The 23,199-nt window shown below is 38.1% G+C and overlaps 3 protein-coding genes across 15 annotated transcripts; 2 read left to right on the top strand and 1 right to left on the bottom strand.

The window, feature by feature from the left end:
- Nucleotides 1-10,289: 10,289 nt before the first annotated feature.
- On the top strand, nucleotides 10,290-12,066 carry LOC8269191 (11-beta-hydroxysteroid dehydrogenase A). Its single transcript, XM_048372640.1, has 6 exons — nucleotides 10,290-10,503; nucleotides 10,602-10,794; nucleotides 10,900-10,985; nucleotides 11,124-11,255; nucleotides 11,352-11,516; nucleotides 11,599-12,066. The coding sequence occupies exons 1-6, from the start codon at nucleotides 10,291-10,293 to the stop codon at nucleotides 11,941-11,943; spliced, it is 1,134 nt and encodes a 377-aa protein (XP_048228597.1). The 5' UTR covers nucleotide 10,290; the 3' UTR covers nucleotides 11,944-12,066.
- Nucleotides 11,861-17,180, bottom strand: LOC8269190 (recQ-mediated genome instability protein 1). Of its 5 annotated transcripts, XR_003079770.2 has the most exons (9): nucleotides 15,987-17,177; nucleotides 15,703-15,873; nucleotides 15,320-15,465; nucleotides 14,416-14,789; nucleotides 13,321-13,640; nucleotides 13,041-13,151; nucleotides 12,832-12,960; nucleotides 12,192-12,685; nucleotides 11,861-12,130 (listed from the first exon to the last, which is right to left on the bottom strand). XR_003079770.2 is itself a non-coding variant. In XM_015724740.3 (8 exons), the coding sequence occupies exons 1-8, from the start codon at nucleotides 16,491-16,493 to the stop codon at nucleotides 12,518-12,520; spliced, it is 1,899 nt and encodes a 632-aa protein (XP_015580226.1). In that variant the 5' UTR covers nucleotides 16,494-17,180; the 3' UTR covers nucleotides 11,861-12,517. The 5 variants fall into 5 exon arrangements, 4 of the variants coding, with proteins under 4 accessions (XP_015580226.1, XP_048228591.1, XP_015580222.1 ...); XM_015724740.3 differs by having other exon boundaries at nucleotides 11,861-12,685; nucleotides 13,041-13,130; nucleotides 13,327-13,640; nucleotides 15,987-17,180; XM_048372634.1 differs by having other exon boundaries at nucleotides 11,861-12,685; nucleotides 13,041-13,130; nucleotides 15,987-17,180.
- Nucleotides 17,181-19,663: 2,483 nt separating this feature from the next.
- Nucleotides 19,664-22,976, top strand: LOC8269188 (ACT domain-containing protein ACR4). 9 transcript variants are annotated; one of them, XM_048372637.1, is made up of 9 exons: nucleotides 19,664-20,118; nucleotides 20,243-20,322; nucleotides 20,411-20,468; nucleotides 20,917-20,962; nucleotides 21,114-21,228; nucleotides 21,297-21,364; nucleotides 21,484-22,077; nucleotides 22,282-22,386; nucleotides 22,461-22,976. In XM_048372637.1, exons 3-9 carry the CDS (start codon nucleotides 20,413-20,415, stop codon nucleotides 22,800-22,802), a joined length of 1,326 nt encoding a protein of 441 aa, XP_048228594.1. In that variant the 5' UTR covers nucleotides 19,664-20,118; nucleotides 20,243-20,322; nucleotides 20,411-20,412; the 3' UTR covers nucleotides 22,803-22,976. The 9 variants fall into 9 exon arrangements, with proteins under 9 accessions (XP_048228594.1, XP_025014173.1, XP_015578559.1 ...); XM_025158405.2 differs by having other exon boundaries at nucleotides 19,664-20,322; XM_015723073.3 differs by having other exon boundaries at nucleotides 19,665-20,118; nucleotides 20,243-20,468.
- Nucleotides 22,977-23,199: the final 223 nt, after the last annotated feature.

Consider the following 23,199-nt stretch of genomic DNA (forward strand, 5'->3'; position numbering starts at 1 on the left):
CATAATTTTTCAACTACTGAACAGTTGGCATATCATATGAATTATGACAATCATAACTCTTCTTAAAAATCTGGTGATGATGGTCCTATTACTTTTACAAGGGATCAGTATAATAGTCTGATGTCAATGATTCAAGAAAAGGCAGTTGATTCTCAGAATGCAGCCAACTCCCAGATCAATGCCTTATCTTCTGTCTTCGATCCTATTGCTCAAAAAGGTATTGTCCTATCTTGTTATAAGCAATTCCATAATAGGAAATGGATTGTAGATTCAGGAGCTACCGATCACATTACTAATTCTCTCAGTTTTTTCAAAAGGCATTACAAACTTTTTGACAAATATGTGAAGTTGCCTAATAATGAATTAGTTCAGGTTACACGTATAGACTGTAGAATTATCATCCTCTTTGATTCTTCATAAGGTTTTCTACATACCAAATTTTGCTTTTAATCTCATCTCCACCTCGCAGTTAACCAAAAACAACCTTTATTCTCTCATTTTTTCTTCCAATTTTTGTTATATTCAGGACATGAAACTTTGGAAGATGACTGATATAGCTAAGCAAGTGAATGGATTGTATCAGCTTTTACAATAAGAAGATAGTGAGAAGTTTTTAAATTCATTTCCTGTTAGTTGTAATGTCGTTACTTTTACTCTGTGGCATAACAGACTTGGCCACCCTTCTAAACAAGTAATGAAATCTCTTGATCAGTTTCATAATGGTGTGATTAATGATAATTGCTTTGAATGTAAAGTTTTTCATTTGGCTAAACAAAAAAGGCTCACTTTTCCTGTTAGCAATTCCTTTTTGATCTTGTTCATTTAGACATTTGGGGACCCTTCCCTGTCAAAAGTATATATGGTCATTCATATTTTTTAACAGTAGTTGATGACAAGAGCAGATTCCTATGGATTTATCCTATGAAGCTTAAGTCAGAAGCTAGACATTTAATCATTGATTTTTACCATCTTGTTGAAACTCAGTTATCAGTCAAGATTAAATGCTTTAGAACCGATAACGGAAAAGAATTTGAAATGACCGATTTCTATAAATCAAAAGGGATTGTTCACCAAACTTCTTGTACCTACACCTCAACAAAATAGTATTGTTGAGAGAAAACACCAGCACATTCTCTCTGTTGCACTTAGCTTAAGGATTTAAGCTAATCTCCCTCTTTGTTTTTGGATTGATTGTGTACTGCATGCTACCTTTTTAATTAACAGGACCCCAACACCAGTTTTAAACTAGTATACTCCTTTTGAGATCCTTTTTAAGGTCAAACCTTCTTATGATCAGCTCAAAGTCTTTGGTTGTTTAGCATCTACTTCTGTTTTACCTCATCCTACGATAAAAATGCATCCTAGAGCAATCAAGTGTGTTTTCATTAGTTTTCCTAAAAACACTAAAGGTTACAGAGTATACAATTTAGAGGATAAAAGTATTTTTATCTCTAAAGATGTAACATTTACAGAAAACAAGTTTCCATTTAAAGAGATTTTTGCTACAATACCATCCAACGATGTTCTTATTCCTGTTTATCAAAACGAAAGTTCACTTGAAGATTTCAAGAGGGCATATTCACAGACAGTTGATTCACTCTATTCATCTGCTGCTGAAATACAGTCTCCTCCAATTGATTCAGATACTATCCCTCAACCCACTTCCAGACCTACTAGAAATATTCACCTACCATCAAAATTTCATGATTTTGATGTTGCTTTGCCCAAACCTAGGACCATACCACATCGTATTTCTCAAGTTCTATCTTACAAAAAGATCTCATCTCAGTACCAGTCCTATATATATAATATATCAATATTACCTGAACCAAAATATTATAATTAGGCAATCTCACATACTTGTTGGAAACAAGCAATGGCTGAAGAAATAACTGCTTTAGAAGAAAGTAATACCTCGGAATTAGTTCATTTACCCAAGGGCAAGCAAACTATTGGTTGTAAATGGGTGTATAAAATAAAGCTTAAAGCTAATGGAACTCTAAAGAGATACAAAGCAAGGCTTGTGGCTAAGGAATACATTCAAAGGTCTGGAATTGACTTTCTCAATACATTTAGTCCTGTAGCAAAGATCACCACAATCAAAACTCTTATGGCTGTAGCTACTGCAAAGGACTGGAACCTTTGTCAGCTTGATATCAACAACGCCTTTTTGCATGATGACTTACAAGAGGAGATCTACATGGATTTACCCCCTGGTTTTCAACCTATGCAGACTAATACAGTTTGCAAACTAAAGAAGAGCTTGTATGGATTGAAGCAAGCAAGCAGGCAATGGAATGAAAAGCTAACTGTTGCATTACATACTCAGAAGTTTAAACAGGCTGCATCAGACTCCTCCCTCTTTACCAAAAGTACTGGATCAAATTTCATTGCTTTAGCTATTTATGTGGATGACATTGTCTTAGCAAGTTCGGACATGACAGAAATTGTAAAGATAAAAAGATTCCTGCATGACACTTTCCAAATTAAGGATCTTGGAGAACTAAAATTTTTTCTTGGATTAGAGGTTGCCAGGTCCAAAACCGGTATTAATCTATGTCAGAGAAAATACACTTTAGATCTTTTGTAAGAGACTGGTTTTCTCGGAGCAAAACCAGTACTGACTCCGATAGCATCCACTGAGAAATTATCTAGAACAGGGGGGCAGGTCCTCAAAGACATTACAGCATACAGAAGTCTAGTCGGCAAGCTGTTATACCTAACCCATACTAGGCCTGACATAGCATATGCAGTACAACAGTTATCTCAGTTCCTTCAAGCTCCTACAGATATTCATTTGACCTCAGCTCATAGAGTTCTCTGGTATTTGAAAGGGACTCCAGGACAGGGCTTGTTTTTCCCAGCAACAAGTGATCTCCGGCTTAAAGCTTTCAGTGATTCTGATTGGGCTTCATGCCCTGATTCCTGAAAGTCCATCACTGGGTTCTGTGTTTTTCTCGGTTCAACATTGATCTCATGGAAGTCAAAGAAACAACAAACAGTCCCACGCTCTTCAAGTGAAGCAGAATATAGAGCTATAGCTGTAGTAACATATGAGATACAATGGCTTCACTTTCTCCTCCAGGATTTGCAGCTCCCCTTTTTTTCCAGCAAATCTGTATTGTGACGACTTGTTTGCCATCAGAATTGCTGAGAATCCTGTATATCATGCAAAGACCAAGCATATAGAAATTGATTGCCACCTCATCCGAGAGAAAATTCAACGTGGAATCATCAATCTTATGTCAGTCCCTTCATCAAAACAACTGGCTGACTCCTTTACAAAGCCTCTTCCTACAACTCTGTTCCAAGCTTCCATTTTCAAGTTGGGCATCCAGAATCTGTATGCTCCAACTTGAGGGGGGCTAATAGAATATGTATGTCACCAATAGGAACCTGACACGTGTAAAGCTAGTATAATTCTTTGTGTATATAACAAACATTGTAAGAAAATCATTGTGTGAGAAAATCAATACTAATTTTTCTCTCCCAAAGTTTGACATCTTCTAGATTTCAGTTTATATACATCTTGGTCCCTTTAAAATGTTAAGAATTTAATATGTCTTCTTACCATTAAATTCTTTTCAATTTAAAAATTCGGCAATCTTTCTTCTAATTCTGGATTAATTTCTAAAGCTTTAGATTTTGATTTGGTATCTTAAATAACAGTCCAGTTTTTAGACATTGGACTAAACACTGCCGCTTGACTTTGAAAACGACTTAAAAATAAGTGTGAGAATAACAACAATGAAGAAAAGAAAGTAGAGTTTTTCTTTTTTCTTTTTTCTTTTCTGTTTTTGTTGGATATTCTTCTCTTTATATGGTTGCGTGTTATGAATTTGTAGCAGTGATGATTGGTTCTCTCCTCTCCTGTCTCACTTGTATTATTTTTTGTTACCTTCGTATGTTTGAAACCTCCGTATACTATAATTTGTTTTCCAAAATTGCAAATATATATTTAGAATGAATGCTTCAGATGAATTTAGTAAAAATGCTCTAAATACAAAATAATGAAGGTATAGAAATGTAAAATTCGTTGAAGACTGCAAAAGAATTGTTGATGAGGCTGTGACTTATGTAACTTGAAAAATCAATTTTCATTTGTTTTGGAGAGACATATATAGTTTTAAGCGAAAGTTGATTTGTGAGTTTTATGCACAGTGGATCATCTGATTAACAATGCCGGGATTGCTCGTGCTTCCATGCTTGAAGATGACAACTACGTCTCTAATTTTGCTTCCATTTTGTAATCACATTGACATATATATGGTTTAAGTGCAATCCAACACTCGAGCAGTCCAAGTGTTGAAAGAAGAAATGAAGAAAGAGTGTCCTCAGACACTGCACAGGCAGAAAAGCCTGTGTAGGGCAGTTCATCACAGGCCCTGAGAAAGGGAGCAACCATCCTTGTGACAGGGTAAGGCCACTCCAACCTTTCCCAGAAAAGAAAGGGACGTTGGACAGAGATACCAAGGCAACCAAGTAGAATAGGCTACCGTTGTGTAAGTACATATAAATACCTACATAATCAATTGTAGAAAGATTAGAATTAATACACTCAACAAAACAATTCATCATCTCAATTTTCTACATGGTATCAGAGCAGGTTTAACCTGTACCCATCATCTACCAATTTTTTTTTCCAGCCATGTCTCAAAATGACAAATTAACCAACATAACGCTTAAAGGCAATTCTAAGTATTTTGAATGGTTGAAATCCGCATACATTGCCCTCAGTGGCAGAAGAAAGCTGGGGTTCATCACTGGGACCAAGCCACAGCCGAAGCTAGAAAGGCCGGAGGCCCCAACAGAAGAAGAACTAGACAGAATGGAAGAATGGCAAACGAATGACCATTTGGTCATGTCAATGCTTACAAATACCATGGAGACACAAATCTCCAGACTCTGTATCTTACTAGAGTCTTCAAAATCAATTTGGGATAAAATGCAGAGCCTATATAGCCACCAGCACAATTTCGCGCACATATTTAGACTCAAGCAAAAGTTGTCACAAGTCACACAGGGGACCAAAAACTCATCTCAATATGCAACAGAAATACTCACAAAATGGGAAGAGTTGCAGAGTTACCTTCCGCCATCAAACAACCCAGAGGAGCTACAACGACGAGCAGAACAAGATATCATTTTTACCTAACTGGGAGGTCTGGACTCAAGCTACGAAAGCTTGAGATCATAGATCCTCCTTGGAGGAGAACTCCCCAAAATCGACGTTGTCATCGCAACAATACAGCGCGAGGAGACTCGAAGGAGCACTATGAACCCTGCCCCCGACCTCGCAGATAGCCACGCCTTCAACATCCATCGAGAATCAGCCCGGTCAAGGGGAGGACCGAGCGCCATCGCACGCTGTGACCATTGCCAAAGGTAGGGTCACTCCTGCGATGGTTGCTGGCACTTCTACCCCCACCTACGACCATCTCGGGGGTGGGAAGGACCTGGGGGAGTGAAGAAAGGGGGCAAATGAGAGAAATGGGGTGGCAGCAGCCGAAAAGACCATCGACAAGGGTTATATGTTGAGAGTGAAAGTGAGAGCAGCGGGAGTTTTTTTAGGGTTAAGGGAGTCGGGTGTACATACCGGGTCAAATAAACAAACCTGACCCGACTCCATGACCCGACCCGACAGCGCTGCAACCCGACCCGACTCTAAGACCTGACCCGGCAGCGAGCAATGTTATTTTTTCACCTTCCTCTGTTATGTTTCAGGATCGCACTACAGGGACGATGATTGGTGAAGGATATTATGACAATGGTCTATACTATCTTAAGAACTCCATTAGTCAATGTTTTGTGTCTGCAAAAAGGGACAATCAGGGCATGTTAATGCATTTACGTTTTGGACATCCGTCCGACTCTGTCTTGAATACATTATTCTGTTATAATTTAAATTCCAATCATTGTGAGATTTGTAAATTTTTCAAACACACTCGTCTTCCTTTTACTCTCTCATCTCGCACTTCTGAAAAACCGTTTGAATTAATTCACTCTGACGTTTAGGGCCCGGCCCCCGTCACTGTTTACAATCATTTTAGGTATTTTGTCACCTTTATTGATGATTACACCCGCATGACATGGGTCTATTTATTAAAAGGCAAAAATGAAGTTTTCTCATGTTTTCAAGAATTCTTCCACTTTGTTACAACTCAATACACTGCCAGTATTAAAATTTTTCGATCTGACAATGGTACAGAATATATCAATTATCACTTTAAAAACTTCTTTAAAAAGGAGGGCATTCTTCATCAGACTACATGCATTAATACCCCTGAACAAAACGGGGTCGCTGAAAGAAAAAATCGGCATCTGCTTAATGTCACCCGTACCCTACTCTTTCAAAATAACGTTCCCTCTATTTTTTGGTCTGATGCTCTCCTTACTGCTACTTATCTTATTAATCGTCTTCCAACTGTTAAACTCCGCAATCTCAGCCCTTTAGAACTCCTAAAAAGTCAAAAAATTGAGCTAGGACACATTCATGTTTTTGGATGTACTGCCTTTGTTCATGTTAAGCGCCTTCACAAATTTGACAAAAATTCTGCCAAAACCATCTTTTTAGGCTACTCCATTGGCAAGAAGGGATACAAATGTTATGATCCCCTCACTCACAAAGTCTATGTTTCCAGGGATGTCACCTTTTTGGAACACGAACCATATTACAAATCTCATGATATTTATAGTACTAACCCGCAGCATTCTCATGGACCATCCACAGTATTTCCGCATATTTTTTCTTTGCCAGATCTCAGCAGTTCCAGTCCGGATCCTCATCCCGAAAGGGAGCCTCCTTCCGATTTAAGGCCAATCCCTTCAGGGGGAGACACTATTGCTAGAAGTGAGGAAATTACAACTCCACAAGAAGCGATTGCCTTAAGACGCTCCACTCGACCAACTAGACCGTCTGTCAGGTTAAGGGATTACGTATCCCATAAGGTATCATATCCAATTTGCAACTTCATCTCTTATGATCACATGTCTCATAACTATCGATCCTATCTAGGGAATCTCATGGCATACAAAGAACCCAACTCATTCTATGAGGCCAACACTAACCCAAAATGGTGTAAGGCCATGGAGGAAGAGCTATCTGCCTTAGAAAAAAATAACACTTGGAAAATTGTCCCCTTACCATCAAATAAAAAACCTGTAGGATGTAAATGGGTTTACAAGATTAAATTCAACTGTGACGGATCAATCGAGCGATATAAAGCCAGATTAGTTGCCAAAGGGTTTACTCAAACCTATGGCGTCGACTATCAGGAAACCTTCGCTCTTGTAGCAAAAATGAACACAGTTCGTATTTTATTATTTGTTGCCACTAACTCAGGTTGGAGTCTATTTCAAATGGATGTAAAGAATGCCTTCCTCCAAGAAAATTTAGAAGAAGAAGTTTACATGACTCTTCCTCCAAGTCACAAGTCCACTTCAGATTCATCATTGGTATGTAAGCTAAACAAAGCAATTTATGGTCTAAAGCAGTCTCCAAGAGCATGGTATGCCAAGCTAAGCCTTTTTCTCCTTAATATTAATTTCAATAAATGTACCTCAGATTCTTCAATGTTTGTTAAACACAGTCACTTATGCACCATTATTATCTTGGTTTATGTTGATGACATCATCATAATCGGGAACAACAATGAAGAAATTGAAAAAGTTAAGAAAAAGTCAAAAAGGGAATTCGACATGAAGGACCTTGGTCAGCTCTCATACTTCTTGGAATAGAAATAGCCAAATCACAAAAATGTCTATTTCTATCTCAAAGATAGTATGTACTCGACCTCCTAAAAGAAATAGGGAAACTAGGAGCTAAGCCTACGTCCACTCCCATGGAAATTAATGTCAAACTCAACTTAGAAGATGGTAATCCACTAGATAACATAGGACACTATCAACGGCTAGTAGGGAAGTTAATTTATCTAACTGTTACTAGACCTGATATTTCCTATGCTGTAAGTATGATAAGCCAATTTATGCATGCTCCCCGTACCAGCCACTTGGATGCTGTTGATAGAATCCTTAGATACCTCAAAGGCACTCCAGGTCAAGGTATTTGGATGAAAAATAATCACTCTAACACTATAATTGGTTTCTCTGATGCAGATTAGGCAGGAAGCAGCGATAGGAAATCAACAACGGGTTTTTGCACATTTGTAGGAGGCAACCTGGTAACATGGAAAAGCAAAAAACAAAATGTAGTGGCAAGGTCAAGTGCAAAGGCAGAATATAGAGCTATGGCTTCCACAGCAAGCGAGCTTACTTGGATTAAACAAGTACTCTTCGACATGAGGATTGATCATAAAGAACCTATGTTGATGTACTGTGATAATCAAGCTGCCCGACATATTGCATCCAATCCAGTATTCCATGAACGTACTAAACACATTGAGGTAGACTGTCACTTCATCAGGGAGAAGGTACAGTCAGGCGAAATAAAAACTCCATTTGTCAGGAGTCATGATCAGTTGGCCGATATATTTACAAAAGCCCTAAATAAGCTTAGTCATCAGACCATTCTCAGCAAGATGGGTTCGATCAACCTCTACTAACCCAACTTGAGGGGGAGTGTTGAAAGAAGAAATGAAGAAAGAGTGGCCTCGAGACCGCAGTGCGTAAAAGCCTGCGGCGCTCATCACAGGTCCTGAGAAAGGGAGCAACCATCCCTGTGACAGGGTAAGGCCATTCCAACCTTTCCCAGAAAAGAAAAGGACGTTGGACAAAGATACCAAGGCAACCAAGTAGAATAGGCTACCGTTGTGTATGTACATATAAATACCTACAGAATTAATTATAAAAAGATCAAAATTAATACACTCCACGAAACAATTCATCATCTCAATTTTCTACACCAACTGTAAAAAATTCTGCTGCTTATTACAACAACATTTGATGTTGTTGTGTCTCATTGTCTGGCTCATTCTTCACTCTTCACTCTGACATATTAGAATCATGTTCCTATTTCTTGTAGGTTGGTTTGAACCTTCAATGGTGTTATTACAATCATGTCTATTTTTCTTTTTGTAGGATACAAATTTCAGGGGTTCAGTATATTGCACTCACTTCGCTATCCCACATCTAAAGGAAAGCAGCGGGAGAATAGTGGGCATTGCATCAGTGGCTGCCTGGTCGCCAACGCCAAAAATGAGCTCCTACAATGTATGATTGTCCTTGCTCATGTGTTTATATATATGTACAGTTCCCTAGATTTTCCGCTAGTTTGATTACGTTGTCATTTTTGCGAATGGCTTCAGGCAAGCAAGGCCACCTTGGTAAGCTTTTATGAGACTTAGGGTTGAGTGTGGTTCGCATATTGGAATAACAATTGTGACTCCCGGATTAATTCAGTCAGAGATCAGTACACCTGAATTTCTATCACAGGTAAGGCAATATTACTATAAGCAAACTCATAATAATCTCAGTTAAGTAGAAGAGTTTGTTTTGTGTAACAATTTTATGGTCATCGTTGATCAGGTCGGACTGGAATCTGCCCCGATTGAATCGACTGAATCGTGTGCCAAAACAGTTGTGAACAGTGCTTGCCGTGGAGATTTCTACCTAACAGTGCCATCAGATGTGAAAGTACTTTTCTGGGTCAAGATGCTTTATCCAGAATTCCTGGAGTGGCTTTCCACATGGAAAATAATAAATAAAAAAAGTTTCAACAAAAAAGAAGCATAGCAGGAGCGTTAAGAAATCTCCAAAGCTCGAGCCACCGTGCCTGACTACAAGACTCAATAAACAAACTTGTACCCAATAATCCAACAATCATTCACTAATTATTGCAAGAACTTCACAAAAAATTTAGTTATCACGTTTTGGTTTCAGAAAATTGTGACAGCATGCTGCATGGATGGATTATTGGAGGCAGAGATGTGAATTTTCCATCAACAAATATTAGTTATTATCATTTCTACTCGCTGAGGCAGCAAAAATGACCCAAGTTCTAATTAGGCTTCACAATTTTTTGCCTGGCCAATTAAGCCAGACTTTAAGAAGGGTCATCCATGGAATCGACGTCAAACCGATAGAGATTTGAAAGCAAAAAGCTTGCCACGTCTGAACAAAATGTAAAAAATAAAAAGCTAGCAACATTAATGAACAAGAGATTTGTGAAACAAAAGGTTTTTCAGATTGCTCAGAGCAAGCCTTTTCATCTTTTTACTTGGGTTACGGAAGCGATATAACCAAACACTTACAGTGGTCTGTGTATACGTGTTCTATCCTCTACATGCAGATCTGATACGTGGCCAACCAGCCAATATAGTATTTATGTTCTTGATGGGATCCAATCTAGATACTAATCAAGCCATGGATTTGATCAACCAGTTGATGAACATTGTGTTTACCCCTCTCGCTACAGCAGCACTCTTCTTCTTCCTGCCACCTTATCTCTTTTTCAAGTGTCTTCTCCATACATGGAGAACTATATTCAGTGAAGATGTAGCAGGAAAAGTAGTCCTCATTACCGGAGCATCCTCCGGCATTGGAGAGGTTGTTTTACTGCCTAAATTATTGGTTTAATTAATCTGTTGTCTATTGTTATCATCTCATTGATAATAAAAAATTCTACTGATATTGTGGTTTTGAAGCATTTGGCTTATGAGTATGCCAAGAGAGGGGCTCGTTTAGCACTTGTGGCGCGAAGAGAGAACCGTCTCCTGCAAGTTGCTTCCATTGCTGAGGAGATTGGATCTCCTGATGCTATTATTATCCCTGGAGATGTTAGTAAAGTTGAAGATTGTGAGGATTTCGTTAATGCAACGGTGAAGCACTTTGGTCAACGTAAACAGAACAAGAAAATTAAGCCTTTTTTCTTGCTTTATGTATTCTTCTTTTGTTGGTTAGAGAATCTTGTTAATTCTTGATGGCTTTTGAATATGATAACAGTGGATCATCTGGTGACCAACGCTGGGGTTTTTCCGGTGAGCATGTTTGAAGATATTCCTGATATCACCGAAATAGCTCCAGCTATGGTAACTATTACTCTTCAACTTGATCCTTCTTCTATTCAATCAGGTTATTTGGAGGAGAATGTCCCAATTTTTAGACTGATTCTTTAGAACGACAATAAGTTTTGAAACAGGATTGTATTTATGATGTGCTTTCTGTAGAATATAAACTTCTGGGGTTCTGTATATAGCTCGTATTTCGCAATTCCTTATTTAAGGAGGAGCAAGGGGAAGATCATAGTAATCGCATCGGTTTCCTCATGGCTGCCTGTCCCAAGAATGAGCTTTTATTCTGTAAGATATCTCATCAACATTATATATGAATGTATTCTCTCCCTAAGTTCCTTTAATTTTGGGTTGTGATAATTTCTGATTTATGAATGGTTTTAGGCAAGTAAGGCAGCAATGGTTAGCATGTTCGAGTCACTGAGAATAGAATTGGGGTCAGAAATTGGAATAACTATTGTTAATCCTGGACTAATTGAATCGGAAATGACGGAAGGAAAATGCCTGAACCAGCACGGCCGATTGAAAGTGGATAAGGAAATGAGAGATGTAAGATTCTACTTAATCATATAAGTGGGCAGTTGCATACGCATATACTTCCACCTAATACATGGGACATTTTTGCTGTTAGGTTGAAATAAGTGTGGTGCCATTAGAGTCGACTCCTAGGTGTGCCAAGGCAATTGTGAAGGCTGCATGCCGTGGAGATAAATACTTGACAGTACCAACTTGGTACCTTGCGATGTTCTTTTTTAAGATGTTTTCACCTGATGTCGTAGAGTGGAGCAACCGTTTCTTTTTAATCCCTCCACCTGGCCACTCAGACAGTGATGCAATTAGCAAGAAGGTCGTTGATCTGGCAAGAAAGATTAAGGAATTTGTGACACCGAATGTAGGAATGGACCGGATGATAGAATTTCCTGAATTTCTAACACCAAATATGGATAATGGAAATTTCCGACATCATGCAGAGTAAAAAATAGGTGGCTATGTAATTGTAATATTTACAATCTACAGCAAGCAAGCGAGAGATGCATCAGGTTGTTTTGCACAACTCTACAATAAAAGAATGCCGCCGAAGAGACTATGGCTTCTCCAACTCTCACTTGTATTACCCAAAGAATGCCGCTTTTCTCGTCCCTGTTATTAGCTTTGCAAATGACCTGAGCAATTCCGCTAGCTTTGAATTAGCTTCGCATATGTGTCATCCCATTTGCAAATGACCTGAGCAATTCCGTTAGCTTTGCATTAGCTTCCCCCCTGCCACTTGCACATGACTTGAACAGTTAACTAGCATTCCTCGTGCTTATCTTAATCATTGAGCTTGCGCCAAACCACTAGGTGATCAAAATCATGCCCAGAAGCTGAAGACCAGGCACAACTGTATATCCTCTCTTATGACTTCCAAGTCATTATGGTTTCTGAGCTTAAATATGATCCCCAAATCTACATAACGAAGCTCGAAGAACGTTCAACCTTTAACCAGAAAGAGCCGAAATATTTCATCATGGCCGTCCTTCACAGACCAAGCATTAACTGTGATGAGAGAATTATGGTGATATGTCAATAGGATCTGAGGAGGGGCGCTGTGGTGTCACAGCAGGAGAAGACTTCAGTCTTCTGACAAGCAACCAGGCATCAGAAGCAGGGCAACCCTGGTTCATCTCAAGGGCAATTGGAATGGAAGAGGTTCGATTCATCTCTATACGTATTATCCCCTGAACCAAAGCATTCCCAAATGTTTAGATAACAAAGACACTAAGCCCATTATTAAACTCTTGATGAGGATGGGTCAAATAGAGGGGCATTCATTCTTTCATTTCTCAATCAAAATCAATCATTAACTAACAAAGTCATCTATTACCTCAAAATTCACTAAAAATATTTGGAATTGTTTCAGTGTGTCTTTCATATTACCAACTCTCTTTGCATCTGAAGAAGAAAGAGCAGCAGTAACCTCCTCAGGAGAATGACCTATTCCCTTCTGTACCACCTGGAGAAAAAATTGACTCATGCTAAAATTAACAACCTAGCAAGAACCATATATGTAAAATTCAGAGTTAACTTACTTACATTGTGATCAACTAGGATCTCAGAAATGAGGCTGCCATCATCAACATAGACCCGAAGCTCATATGTTGTCCTTTGCTTATATTGAAATCCCTTTACACCAGTCAAAAAGCACTACAAAGTTTGTTAAAATATTAGAAAATTGGGCAAAAAGAAAAACCAATAAACAAGTTACTATTATCTTTTTCTTCATAGCAGAGCAAGTATACATTCTGTTCGAGCAAAGCAATTATATATGTGTCAGTGCAGAAGGAGAGAGGGAGAAAGAAAGAGAGGTGTACACCTTCACCTTTCCTTGAACAGATGATATTTTTTCCTTCATTGCAGCCCACTTAGCTGACAAACTAGCCAAATATGTAAAAGGGATTTCTCGATCTCCAGATAGTATGAGAGGGTGATCAAACTCATCAGCCATACGGGTATCCTCATGGTTTGATATCATATTAGAATGCTGGTATGACACAGCATTTTCCCTCTCAAAAGATGCATCAATATGCATCTCTTCAACATTATGAAGAACACTGGACAATGGATCAGGAATCGTGTTCACTGAGCTCCTTGGAGCAGCAAACTCCTCTGGAGTCCTTTGACTGGTTCCAGCACCTACAGAACATGAAATCGGGCAAAAACCAACTGTAAATGCACAATTCCCGTTTCATGTTAAAAAGAAACATAATCCAATGATACCAACAAACCTATTTATATCCATTATGTATTAGTTAGTAATAGCATAAAATTCTCAGAGTTTGACAGACAATGAATAGAAGTCTAACACAAGCTATAAGCTGGCAAACATATCTGCTATTGTACCTACAGGCATGGAGATAGCTGCTGCAAGCATAGCTAGGAGAAAAATAAATATTATTTTAAAGGATACTAAATATTAATCTAATTAAAAACATATAAGACATAAATTTTAATCTAAAACATGTCTAGAGATATCAACTATAAGACCTAGTAGTCAGGATTATATTGCATAGCTATTTAAATCTTCAAGAACGGGAAACAATGTGGTAGAAAATGTAACCACATCTGCAAGAACAAATTTGAGTATGATTAGCCATCCAACTCAAGTCTTGCTGATATTGACATCTAAAATAACGACCTTTATACTCATGTCATATGGAAGAGAGAAAGAATGAGTGGAAGAGAAACAAAGAAATAGTTTCATTAGAGCCTAAAACTGTTTGCTTCTTTCCCTTTCCCATTTTCAAAAATTAAGAAAAAAACACCATAATTGCTCTCTATTTATGGTTTTATTCATTAACCTCTCAAATTGTAGCTCAAGATGTTTACCTACAAAATCTGCAACTTTGATATGCAATGAAACTCTGCGAGTTTAAACTGCAACAAGAATAAAGGAAAGAGAGTGGCCAACCTTGGTCCTCCACCTGTAAGGGAGCTGCACCTTGGAATATGGAACTATTAATTGGTCCAAGAACATTAGAACTATTGTTCTGTCCAGGGACATTAACAGATCGATTGTTGTTTCCATGAAAATTAGAAGAACTATTACTGTGTCCGTGCACATTAACGGAATTATTGCTGGGTCCACGGTCATTATCAGAACTATTGCTGTGTCCATGAATGCAAACAGAATCATTGCCGTGACTAACGAAAGTAGCAGAGCCATTACTGCGATCAAGACCATCAGTGGGGCTATTAGTATTTTCAGGAAAACTAACACCATTACTTGGCCATGCAGCCAGAGTTGCTCTACTTGTTAAAGGAGGCACCACTCCACTCCTGGATCTGTAGAACAGTAGGAAAAGAAAATAGAAGTCAATATACTAGCATTTTTAGGGAAATGGCATTTAAGGAGCAAGACTCAACTGACTTAAGAGATCAATCAAAAGATTACAAGGTACAATCAAAAGGATCAGATGCTTGTCATTCTAATAGATAATATAGCCCCACCATTCTAAAACCAGGGTACTCTCTTGATGTAGCTTAACCATTGATTGTAATATACCAATCATCCTCTCAGAATAACATTTCAATCATATCTAATTTTCACATCCACTCAAATATGGCAAGGTCAAGCAGGAATCGTATAGTTCCACCTCTTCAGCTATCATTTTTCTGAAATTTATTCTTTAATGAAATACACATGCAAAACCTTAATTGTGGGCCAACAGAGTGAACTAGTATTAGAAGCTAAAATGAACAGCATGATGCAACAAACATATAGAGAGTAGAATGCAATATAACTAAGTTTAAAAGCAGATAGAGGCTGTAAAACTAAGGTACACTCAGTAAATCCGGGGACACTTCAACTGTACCTTCTTCCCCTTGGTGGCTTATTTACTTCTTCCACTAGACGTTGGCGTGCTGCTTCCAACTCGTCAACTATCCCTCCAAGAACTTCTAAAGCTTCAGGGACCAGCATTAGAAGCCCATGACGTATATGTACATTGCAAATAACAACCTACAAGTAGAGAAGGATCATGGATATTGGATACAACTTCATCGTTGAAAAGCAACACACACACATGAAAGTCATCATATGATGCATGGCACATCAATTGACATCACATATAATTTTCTTCTCAAATAGCCCTTCAATGACCTTACATTCACATCAACAATGAAACGCATGCCATAATCAAGAAGGTCACTCCAATAGAGCATAAAACCATTAACAGTGCGTAAAAAGGGTAAGAACCTTTAATCCTGCGGGGGCTAAGACTTGGAGATCCTTAATGGGCCTATATTCCATACCGAAAACACGTTGAACTCCATCGGTCATTGAAAGCTTAAGGCACCTCTTGATCCCTGGAGGAGCATCCCGATACCTGCCTTTGAGTGGAGAACTAATATTAACAATCTCATCAACCTGGAAACACGCGACTCAATGTAAGCATAAACTCTTTTTTATACATTTAACGAAAATAAAACCCTTCTCGACTTCCTAAATTAAAAGTTGTAGAATTTGAAATTGAAGTACACCTGCAACACAAAGGGTCCGGCGAGATTGACACAATGCATAGAATCAACATTAGGAGGAAGCAAACCGCCACCAGAGTAATTCATATCGGAAAACAAAAATTGCTGGAAGCAAAGCTTAGCCTTGGCTGCTACATCGAGGCCACGAACAGAGCTATCAAGACCACCAAGACAAGAATCCAACCACTCTCTTCTTAACTTCAGTCCCATCCTCAGCAGAAAATCATCAATCGGACAACCGTAGCTGCTTACCGGAGGAACAGGAGGGTGTGGTACTGATTGCTCCGGGGGTGGGGAGGGAGGCGTGAGGTAATCGGAGACGTCGATGAATTCTTCGTCATCGTCGGAAATAGTGACAGGTTCGGCGGGGAGGTTAGGGTTAGGGTTTGGAAGGTGTTGTTTTAAATGAAGCTCATTATCATGGTCTCGTTGTTGTTGTGGATTCTGTTGATGTTCGTGTTCTTCTTCTTCGTCTGAAAAAGAGCTAAGCGTAAGGCGTCTCCTCGGCATTTCTGCTCTGCAAGTTTAACGGGAAGCTGCAATTTTCCCTCCACTTTTGCTCCTTCCCTATATGATTTTAATCCTTTTATAACCAGGCCTCACCCTTAAGCCCAAATCCCAAACAATTTCAACGTTTAGTGAACACTGAGCCTATCGTAGAAGCAGCCAGGCCCTTCTGCTTTATTTAAAAAATTGTGGGCCAAGTCCTCTCTCTTGCTTCGGCCGTGAGGTGCTTATTGTTTTTTTTTTTTTTTTCTCTGTTGTGTATACAACCTTTTTGAACTGACCATCCTACCTCTTTTTTATATTGTGATCTTCTCCTCTAAAGGAAATTGCATTATGTTTTTTTTAATGTTTAAAGAGCAATAACAATAATGATACATTCGACTAAGCACTTAACCACCAATATAGATCAGTTCATTATAATCCACCGTTCCTGAATCACTGTGAATAGTCTGTCATGTAGAAAATGAAGGGTGCAAGGTGGCCATTTAGAATACGCAGATTACTGCTCCTACAAACAAATGGACCATGTGACCAGGCAAAAGATGAGAGTGTGGTATCTTCATTATTGTGTTGCGAATGATCCATATTCAGTACATAATTTCATTCTGTCGGCAAAAGATTATGGCAGCCAGCATTCACTGCACCATTCCGTAACACGTTATCAACTAAACATCTCCGAATTTCTAAATAGAATAAACAAGGTATTTCTCGTAATTATTTTAGTTAAGTATCATAATTAATGGAGAAAGTGGCTGATACATGTCATTGTGGCCTTGGATATATCTCAAGAATGTTTCACAGCCTGCGATTGGTGAGCGAACCCAGAAATCCGATATCTACACGTGGAATGAAGTAAGGACATACCCTTTTCTGTTCAATTCTGATTGGTTGAGATTCACTAATCTTGGAGAAAAGTGGCTAATTTTGTTTTTCTTTTTTTGGTGGATGCAGAAGTAAGCAAAATACACTTGCTAAATTTGTAATATATAGGAACGCTATCTATCCCTCCATTATATATACAGATAATTTTATATCATCTCAACAACTCGCATGATGCTATCTTGCATAAAATGGTCTTCTTTGTTAATGCGGGAATGTTTCTTTATTATAAATGAGTGTAGGATGTGTTGTACCTCTACAGGATATAAACTTTAATGAGTAGCCTCATAACAGTTTAGAGATAGAGAGAAAGAAAGAGAGTGAGATGGAAGACAAAAGAGGAATGTTGGGTGTGGTGGTGGTGGCGGCTGCGATGGTGGCGGCTGTTGTGGTGGTTTTTGGTGGAAATGTCGTAGAGGGTGCGTTTAGCATCCAACTCAACCCATGCACACTTGCCCAATGTATTACTGAATGCAAGAAAGCTTTGCATGAGAAGTACCTGAGTGCAACATGTGCAACTGGGACTCAGGGGAAGTTCTGCATCTGCCTAGGATAATGGTGATCGATCCAGACAACTAATTTCTTTGTATTAGAGCGTCTTGTTTCTTTGTATGTGTTGCTAAAACAGCTAGCAAGCACTGGCGGGTTCAAAAAGTGAAACCCACTCAAAAGAGTGAGCTAATTTCCCCTAACTATTCTGAATTGACGTACCCTTCAATGTTTGTAATTATTACCATGTCCTGCTAGCTAGCTTATATGAATAAGGAAAATGCACAACGGCTTGTTGTTCGTTCTTTTACTTATAAATGTATATTTAAAACTTGTATCGCAGGTAAATGACTATAAACATTAAATCATTAATATTAAAGATTGAGGTATTCCTCTATCAACAAAATTATAAAGAAAAAGTGAAAGAAGTAGTAGACTTATAAGAAAAAGTCTTCCAATAAATTCAAAGACTATCAATATCAATTTGTATGCGGAGCAATCAACTAACTGGTTGCACTTCGGCTATTCATAAAACTAACCAAAAAAAAAAAACATGGTATTAGATCCGAATGATTGTTTGTACCAGTACCATTACCATTGTCATCGCCATTGCCATTGCCAATCCAGCTAAACAAATTGAATCGCTTCCTACTACCAACAATCTATTTTTTTTTCTATTTCAAGAAAGAGCTTTTCCCAAGTGCAAGTCCAAACGAGGGTTAAATTAATTATAAAGCACACGTGCTGTGGTATGAAAATGTCTAAGAAGAATGCAACAGGACATCAATATAAAGATGATAATTATAATGCATCCAACAAGAAAACAATAAATAAGCCCATCTTCATCAACCTTCAGCACCCTCTAATATAGCAACTGTCCATCAGCAGTGCAGAGACTCGCCACCAACCGTACTAGCCAACCCCAGCTCATTTTCCTCATTGTCTCCTTTCATCCGCTAACTATATATATATATATATATTTATATGTCTCTTTTAATTTTGAGATGGTAATATGTACTCAAGTAAAAAAATATGAGAAACACAGCTGGACAGGAGACGTGGATGAATAAAGATGGCTCATTCTAGGGGTTGGTGATTGTGCATATCTCTTAGGTACAAAAGGTAGTTGCTCTGTGTATAATTCCAAATGTGCAAGGTGAAACCCGATTGAAATGGAGGTGTGCTCTTAAAGCCTATCAATGTGTGATTGCACTTGTCCATGTTCACGTTGCATCTAAGATCCCCATATGTTCCTCCATTCTTGGAGGACAGAAATAGCTATCTACAGGATATATTTGACAATGAACTAATTAACCTAAATGATTATATGTATCAAGAGACCCCTGATACCGCTTAGTTATTATCTATATGTGTGTGTGTATTTGTTTTTCAAGATTGATTGGTTTTAGAAAAGCGAGATTTACAGCAAACTCGGAAGGGTAAATACAATTCACAAACGAAACTTCCTGGCAAATCCAAGATCTTGCAAATCTTTTGATTTAAGGGAGAAAAAGGACATCAAGTTTCTCTCTTTCCTTTTTCCTAGAGTACTGTTTACGTACCAAGTTGGAGAGAATTGACGGATTGTCCTTTGTAGGGCATGAATAACTGTCGCTGCCCAACATGGCCACGTTCATGGTTTCTCCATCACTATGTATACTTGTTATGTTATCTGTGTTTCATCTATCCATGTTAATTAATGAACACATACTGAATGCTACCAATCCCAATCAGTTCCCCCATCATTGTCTAATCCTTTTACCTTTAATATCCTATCCATAACCTTACTTTATCCGATATTTAGAGTTCATAATCTCTTCTTGTTAGCCATTCAATTACAATATTAATTTTGTGAAAGCACAAATATTTTGAATTGGGATTCTTCATGTTAAATGGTAGAAATTAAGTGTTTGGCCTCTTTGATCAGTGTTGCTCTAAACGAGATGTCGTCTTTACTACTCTATGTACAGTTTCCCCTTATTTGTATCTTCAATGAATTTCTTTTGAAAAAGTAAAAGATAAGCTAACATGAGATCCAAGTTTTTCTTTTTTAATAAAAGGCAATATATATTTATATATCCATGATACTGTACAATGTATCCATTTTTAAAAAGTAGCGGCTCGAGAATGGTCCATATGCAATCGTCCTAAAGGTACGGTCTGGAATCTAAGAAAATGGATACATTGGAAACAGAGAAGTTTCAGCAACAAGGTCTCCAGTGAGCAGCTTTATAACGATTCCCTATATAGGTCAGATTAGGTAATTTCTTAATTGATTCCAACCAGTCAAAATGAACCCAACAAATAATTAATTATACTGGCATTGTACGTTAGCTAGCTTGCTGGTAAATTAACCGCCTTTCCCTTCTGCTTTCCGCTTTCAGGTGTCTGTTTTATATAAATAAGCTATAACACTCCACCTTTTGTCGCATATTTCAATTTTCACTATTTCCTCTTTGTGGGTGTAAGTCCACTTCTAGTTTGTGTCTCATTCTCGAAAGTTGAGTTGGAATAGTGTGGTTTAGTTTTAATTTTTGATCTCGGAAACCCAGAAATGGATGATGATGTTGATGAGTATGCAAAGCTTATCAGGAGAATGAATTCTCCCAGGTATCTCATTGCCTCTAAAGTTTGCATTATTTGTAAGTTCTTAGAAACTTTTACTTCTGTGTGCAAGTATGTGTTGTCTCTTCTTTGATTATATTGTTCTGGTGTTTTTTTTTTTTTAGATCTTGGATTCTACTCTTGTAAGAATTTGATTGTAGAATTCATCTTGTTTAGTAATTCCTACTTTATTTTAGTAGTTAATGGGAAACCTCTAAAAATTTTAATGTTTTCACCAAGTTTCAGTGACTACCGTTGGTAATGATTTTGCTCACTACCTACCTTTATTAATTATTTCTGGATATTGGTCATTTAAGATGCTATGGTCTAATTAATACTCAACAAATTATTAGCTCAAACTGTATGCTAGAAGTTCTCTGTGAAGTTTTATTTTTTTCCATGGTAGCTGTGCTTTGATTTTTCATCAAGTGAAATATACTTCTGTTGATTGCAGAGTTGTGATTGATAATGATGCTTGTGAGCACGCTACGATCGTACAGGTAAACCTCCATTATTGCACAATTTTATATAATTGTTTAGAATTCATAAGTAGGTGTTTAACTAGCTTGCAACTGACATTTTTCATTTGGTGGTTGTGCATTTGATCAGGTACTTGTAAAAAAATTTTAACTGTGTAGTTTTCTTTTTCAGGTGGATACTTTAAATAGATATGGTACTCTACTTCAAGTTGTTCAAGTCCTCACAGACCTAAACCTTATTATAACAAAGGCATATATTTCTTCTGATGGTGTATGGTTCATGGATGGTAAGGTTAAAAACTGGCTCTTGAAGAGCAATAATACCGAATTCTGATTGTGGATTGCAATTTTTCAGTATTTTATGTCACTGGCAATGATGGAAACAAAGTTGAAGATGAAAGCATTCTCAATTACATAAAGAAGGTATTTGATGTTTTGCTTATTCTCTATATACTCCTGAAACCAAAATTGGTTTCAATCAGTGTATCAAGAACAGAAGTATAACCCCTGCATTTCCTGCATTTCTTTTATTAATCTTGCAGGCTCTCGAAAGAGATGGACATGTTGTTAATTCAATACGGAGCTCTATTGCTATGCTGCCTTCTAAAGAGCATACCTCAATTGAACTATCTGGCACGGACAGACCTGGTTTGCTGTCAGAAGTATCTGCAGTACTGACAGATCTTGGATGCAGTGTGGTAAATGCTGAGATTTGGACACACAATTTTAGAGTAGCAGCAATAATGCACATTACCGAACAGTCAACTGGGTGTGCTGTCGAAGAGCCAAAGCGGCTTTCTCTAATCAAGGAATTGCTTCGTAATGTCCTAAAAGGTAATAGCACTTTTAGGAGTCCAAAAGTAAGCATTTCTTCCCCTGAGGAAACACATATAGGGAGAAGATTGCACCAAATGATGTTTGCTGCTAGGGACTTTGAAAGGCTTGAAAGTGCAAAGGAAAAAGGTGTTGAACCTTGTGTTATTGTGTCTGATTGTGCTGATAAAGACTATACAGTAGTTACAGTGAGGTGCATTGACCGTCCGAAGTTATTGTTTGACACCGTGTTCGCTCTAACAGACATGCAGTATGTTGTGTTCCATGGAACAGTCATTACTGGCGGAAAGGAAGCTTATCAGGTATTAATCCGAACTAAATCCCTTACAATGAAGTTCCTTAACATAGAAAGAAAAGGAACTGCCCATTATATGCTAGTTCAATAAGGCATAATATGATTTGAAGGATTAAACTAGAACAATCCCACATACGAAGTCAATTCTCAGTTTATCACTGGATAACCTTTATAGTGTTGGGTTTACCTTTTAAGTTCAAAATTATTGTAGGAATATTATATCAGACATGTTGATGGCCTCCCCATTAGCTCAGAAGCTGAACGACAGCGGGTCACAGAATGTCTCGAGGCAGCTATCGAGAGACGAGCATCAGAGGTATGACATTATCTTTTTGCTGTAATTTACTTGTGTCTCAGAGGTATACTCACAGAAACGTCACCCTCTCACAGGGATTAGAACTAGAGCTATGCACGGATGACAGATTTGGGCTTCTCTCTGATATTACAAGGATATTTAGGGAAAATGGATTGAGCATCCAAAGAGCGGAAATTTCCACAAAGAATGGAAAAGCAAAAGATACTTTCTTTGTCACGGATGTTGCTGGAAATTCTGTTGACCCCACAACTGTCCGTATGATTCGGGAACAAATCGGACAAACCATATTACATGCGAAAGGGAAACTGAATGTGTTATCGAAATTTCCGCAGGAGACACCTAGAAGTTTCCTCTTTGGGAGCTTTTTCAAAGGTCGAAGTTTCCACCATTTTGGACTCGTTAAATCCTACTCATAGTTTGCTACTTCCACGCGACATAATGAACAGAGACTAAAACACAGTAGAGACTACTCCCTCCTCTCAAGCAGTGAAGATTAAATTCATGATTGTAAATAGAAACGATTTTACAACTTAATGTCGTCTCACTTGGCTCTGAATACACTTATGAAGAGATTAAAATTGGACTGTAAATATTAAAGAAATACTGAGATTGTACGAAGTTTTTATCTTTTCAGAGAAAAGGAGAAGGATATACGATTTCTTAGCAATGAAATTCTCAGCTGTTGGGATAAGCAGTCCTGCTCCATGCTGATTTCTGCTAATCCTCAGTGGATAATTTTCCTGTGGAAAGTTCACTTCTTTTATACTCTCTTTCCATACACGAAGTATTGGGGTTAAGATCTGTTATTTTTTC

The sequence above is a fragment of the Ricinus communis genome, chromosome 4, assembly GCF_019578655.1.
Source record: "Ricinus communis isolate WT05 ecotype wild-type chromosome 4, ASM1957865v1, whole genome shotgun sequence".
NCBI lineage: Eukaryota > Viridiplantae > Streptophyta > Magnoliopsida > Malpighiales > Euphorbiaceae > Ricinus > Ricinus communis.

What these genes read in the sequence shown, in the direction of transcription:
- LOC8269191 (XM_048372640.1), top strand. Translation starts at nt 10,291, where the DNA reads ATGGGATCCAATCTAGATACTAATCAAGCCATGGATTTGATCAACCAG. An exon ending in CAAGAATGAGCTTTTATTCT is followed by an intron (nt 11,256 to 11,351) that starts GTAAGATATCTC and finishes GAATGGTTTTAG; the next exon opens with GCAAGTAAGGCAGCAATGGT. An exon ending in TGGATAAGGAAATGAGAGAT is followed by an intron (nt 11,517 to 11,598) that starts GTAAGATTCTAC and finishes TTTTGCTGTTAG; the next exon opens with GTTGAAATAAGTGTGGTGCC.
- LOC8269190 (XM_025158360.2), bottom strand. Translation starts at nt 16,493, where the DNA reads ATGCCGAGGAGACGCCTTACGCTTAGCTCTTTTTCAGACGAAGAAGAA. An exon ending in CCGGACCCTTTGTGTTGCAG is followed by an intron (nt 15,874 to 15,986) that starts GTGTACTTCAAT and finishes GCGTGTTTCCAG; the next exon opens with GTTGATGAGATTGTTAATAT. An exon ending in AAGCCACCAAGGGGAAGAAG is followed by an intron (nt 14,790 to 15,319) that starts GTACAGTTGAAG and finishes ACTGTTCTACAG; the next exon opens with ATCCAGGAGTGGAGTGGTGC.
- LOC8269188 (XM_025158405.2), top strand. Translation starts at nt 20,413, where the DNA reads ATGGATGATGATGTTGATGAGTATGCAAAGCTTATCAGGAGAATGAAT. An exon ending in AGCACGCTACGATCGTACAG is followed by an intron (nt 20,963 to 21,113) that starts GTAAACCTCCAT and finishes TTTCTTTTTCAG; the next exon opens with GTGGATACTTTAAATAGATA. An exon ending in TTCTCAATTACATAAAGAAG is followed by an intron (nt 21,365 to 21,483) that starts GTATTTGATGTT and finishes TTAATCTTGCAG; the next exon opens with GCTCTCGAAAGAGATGGACA.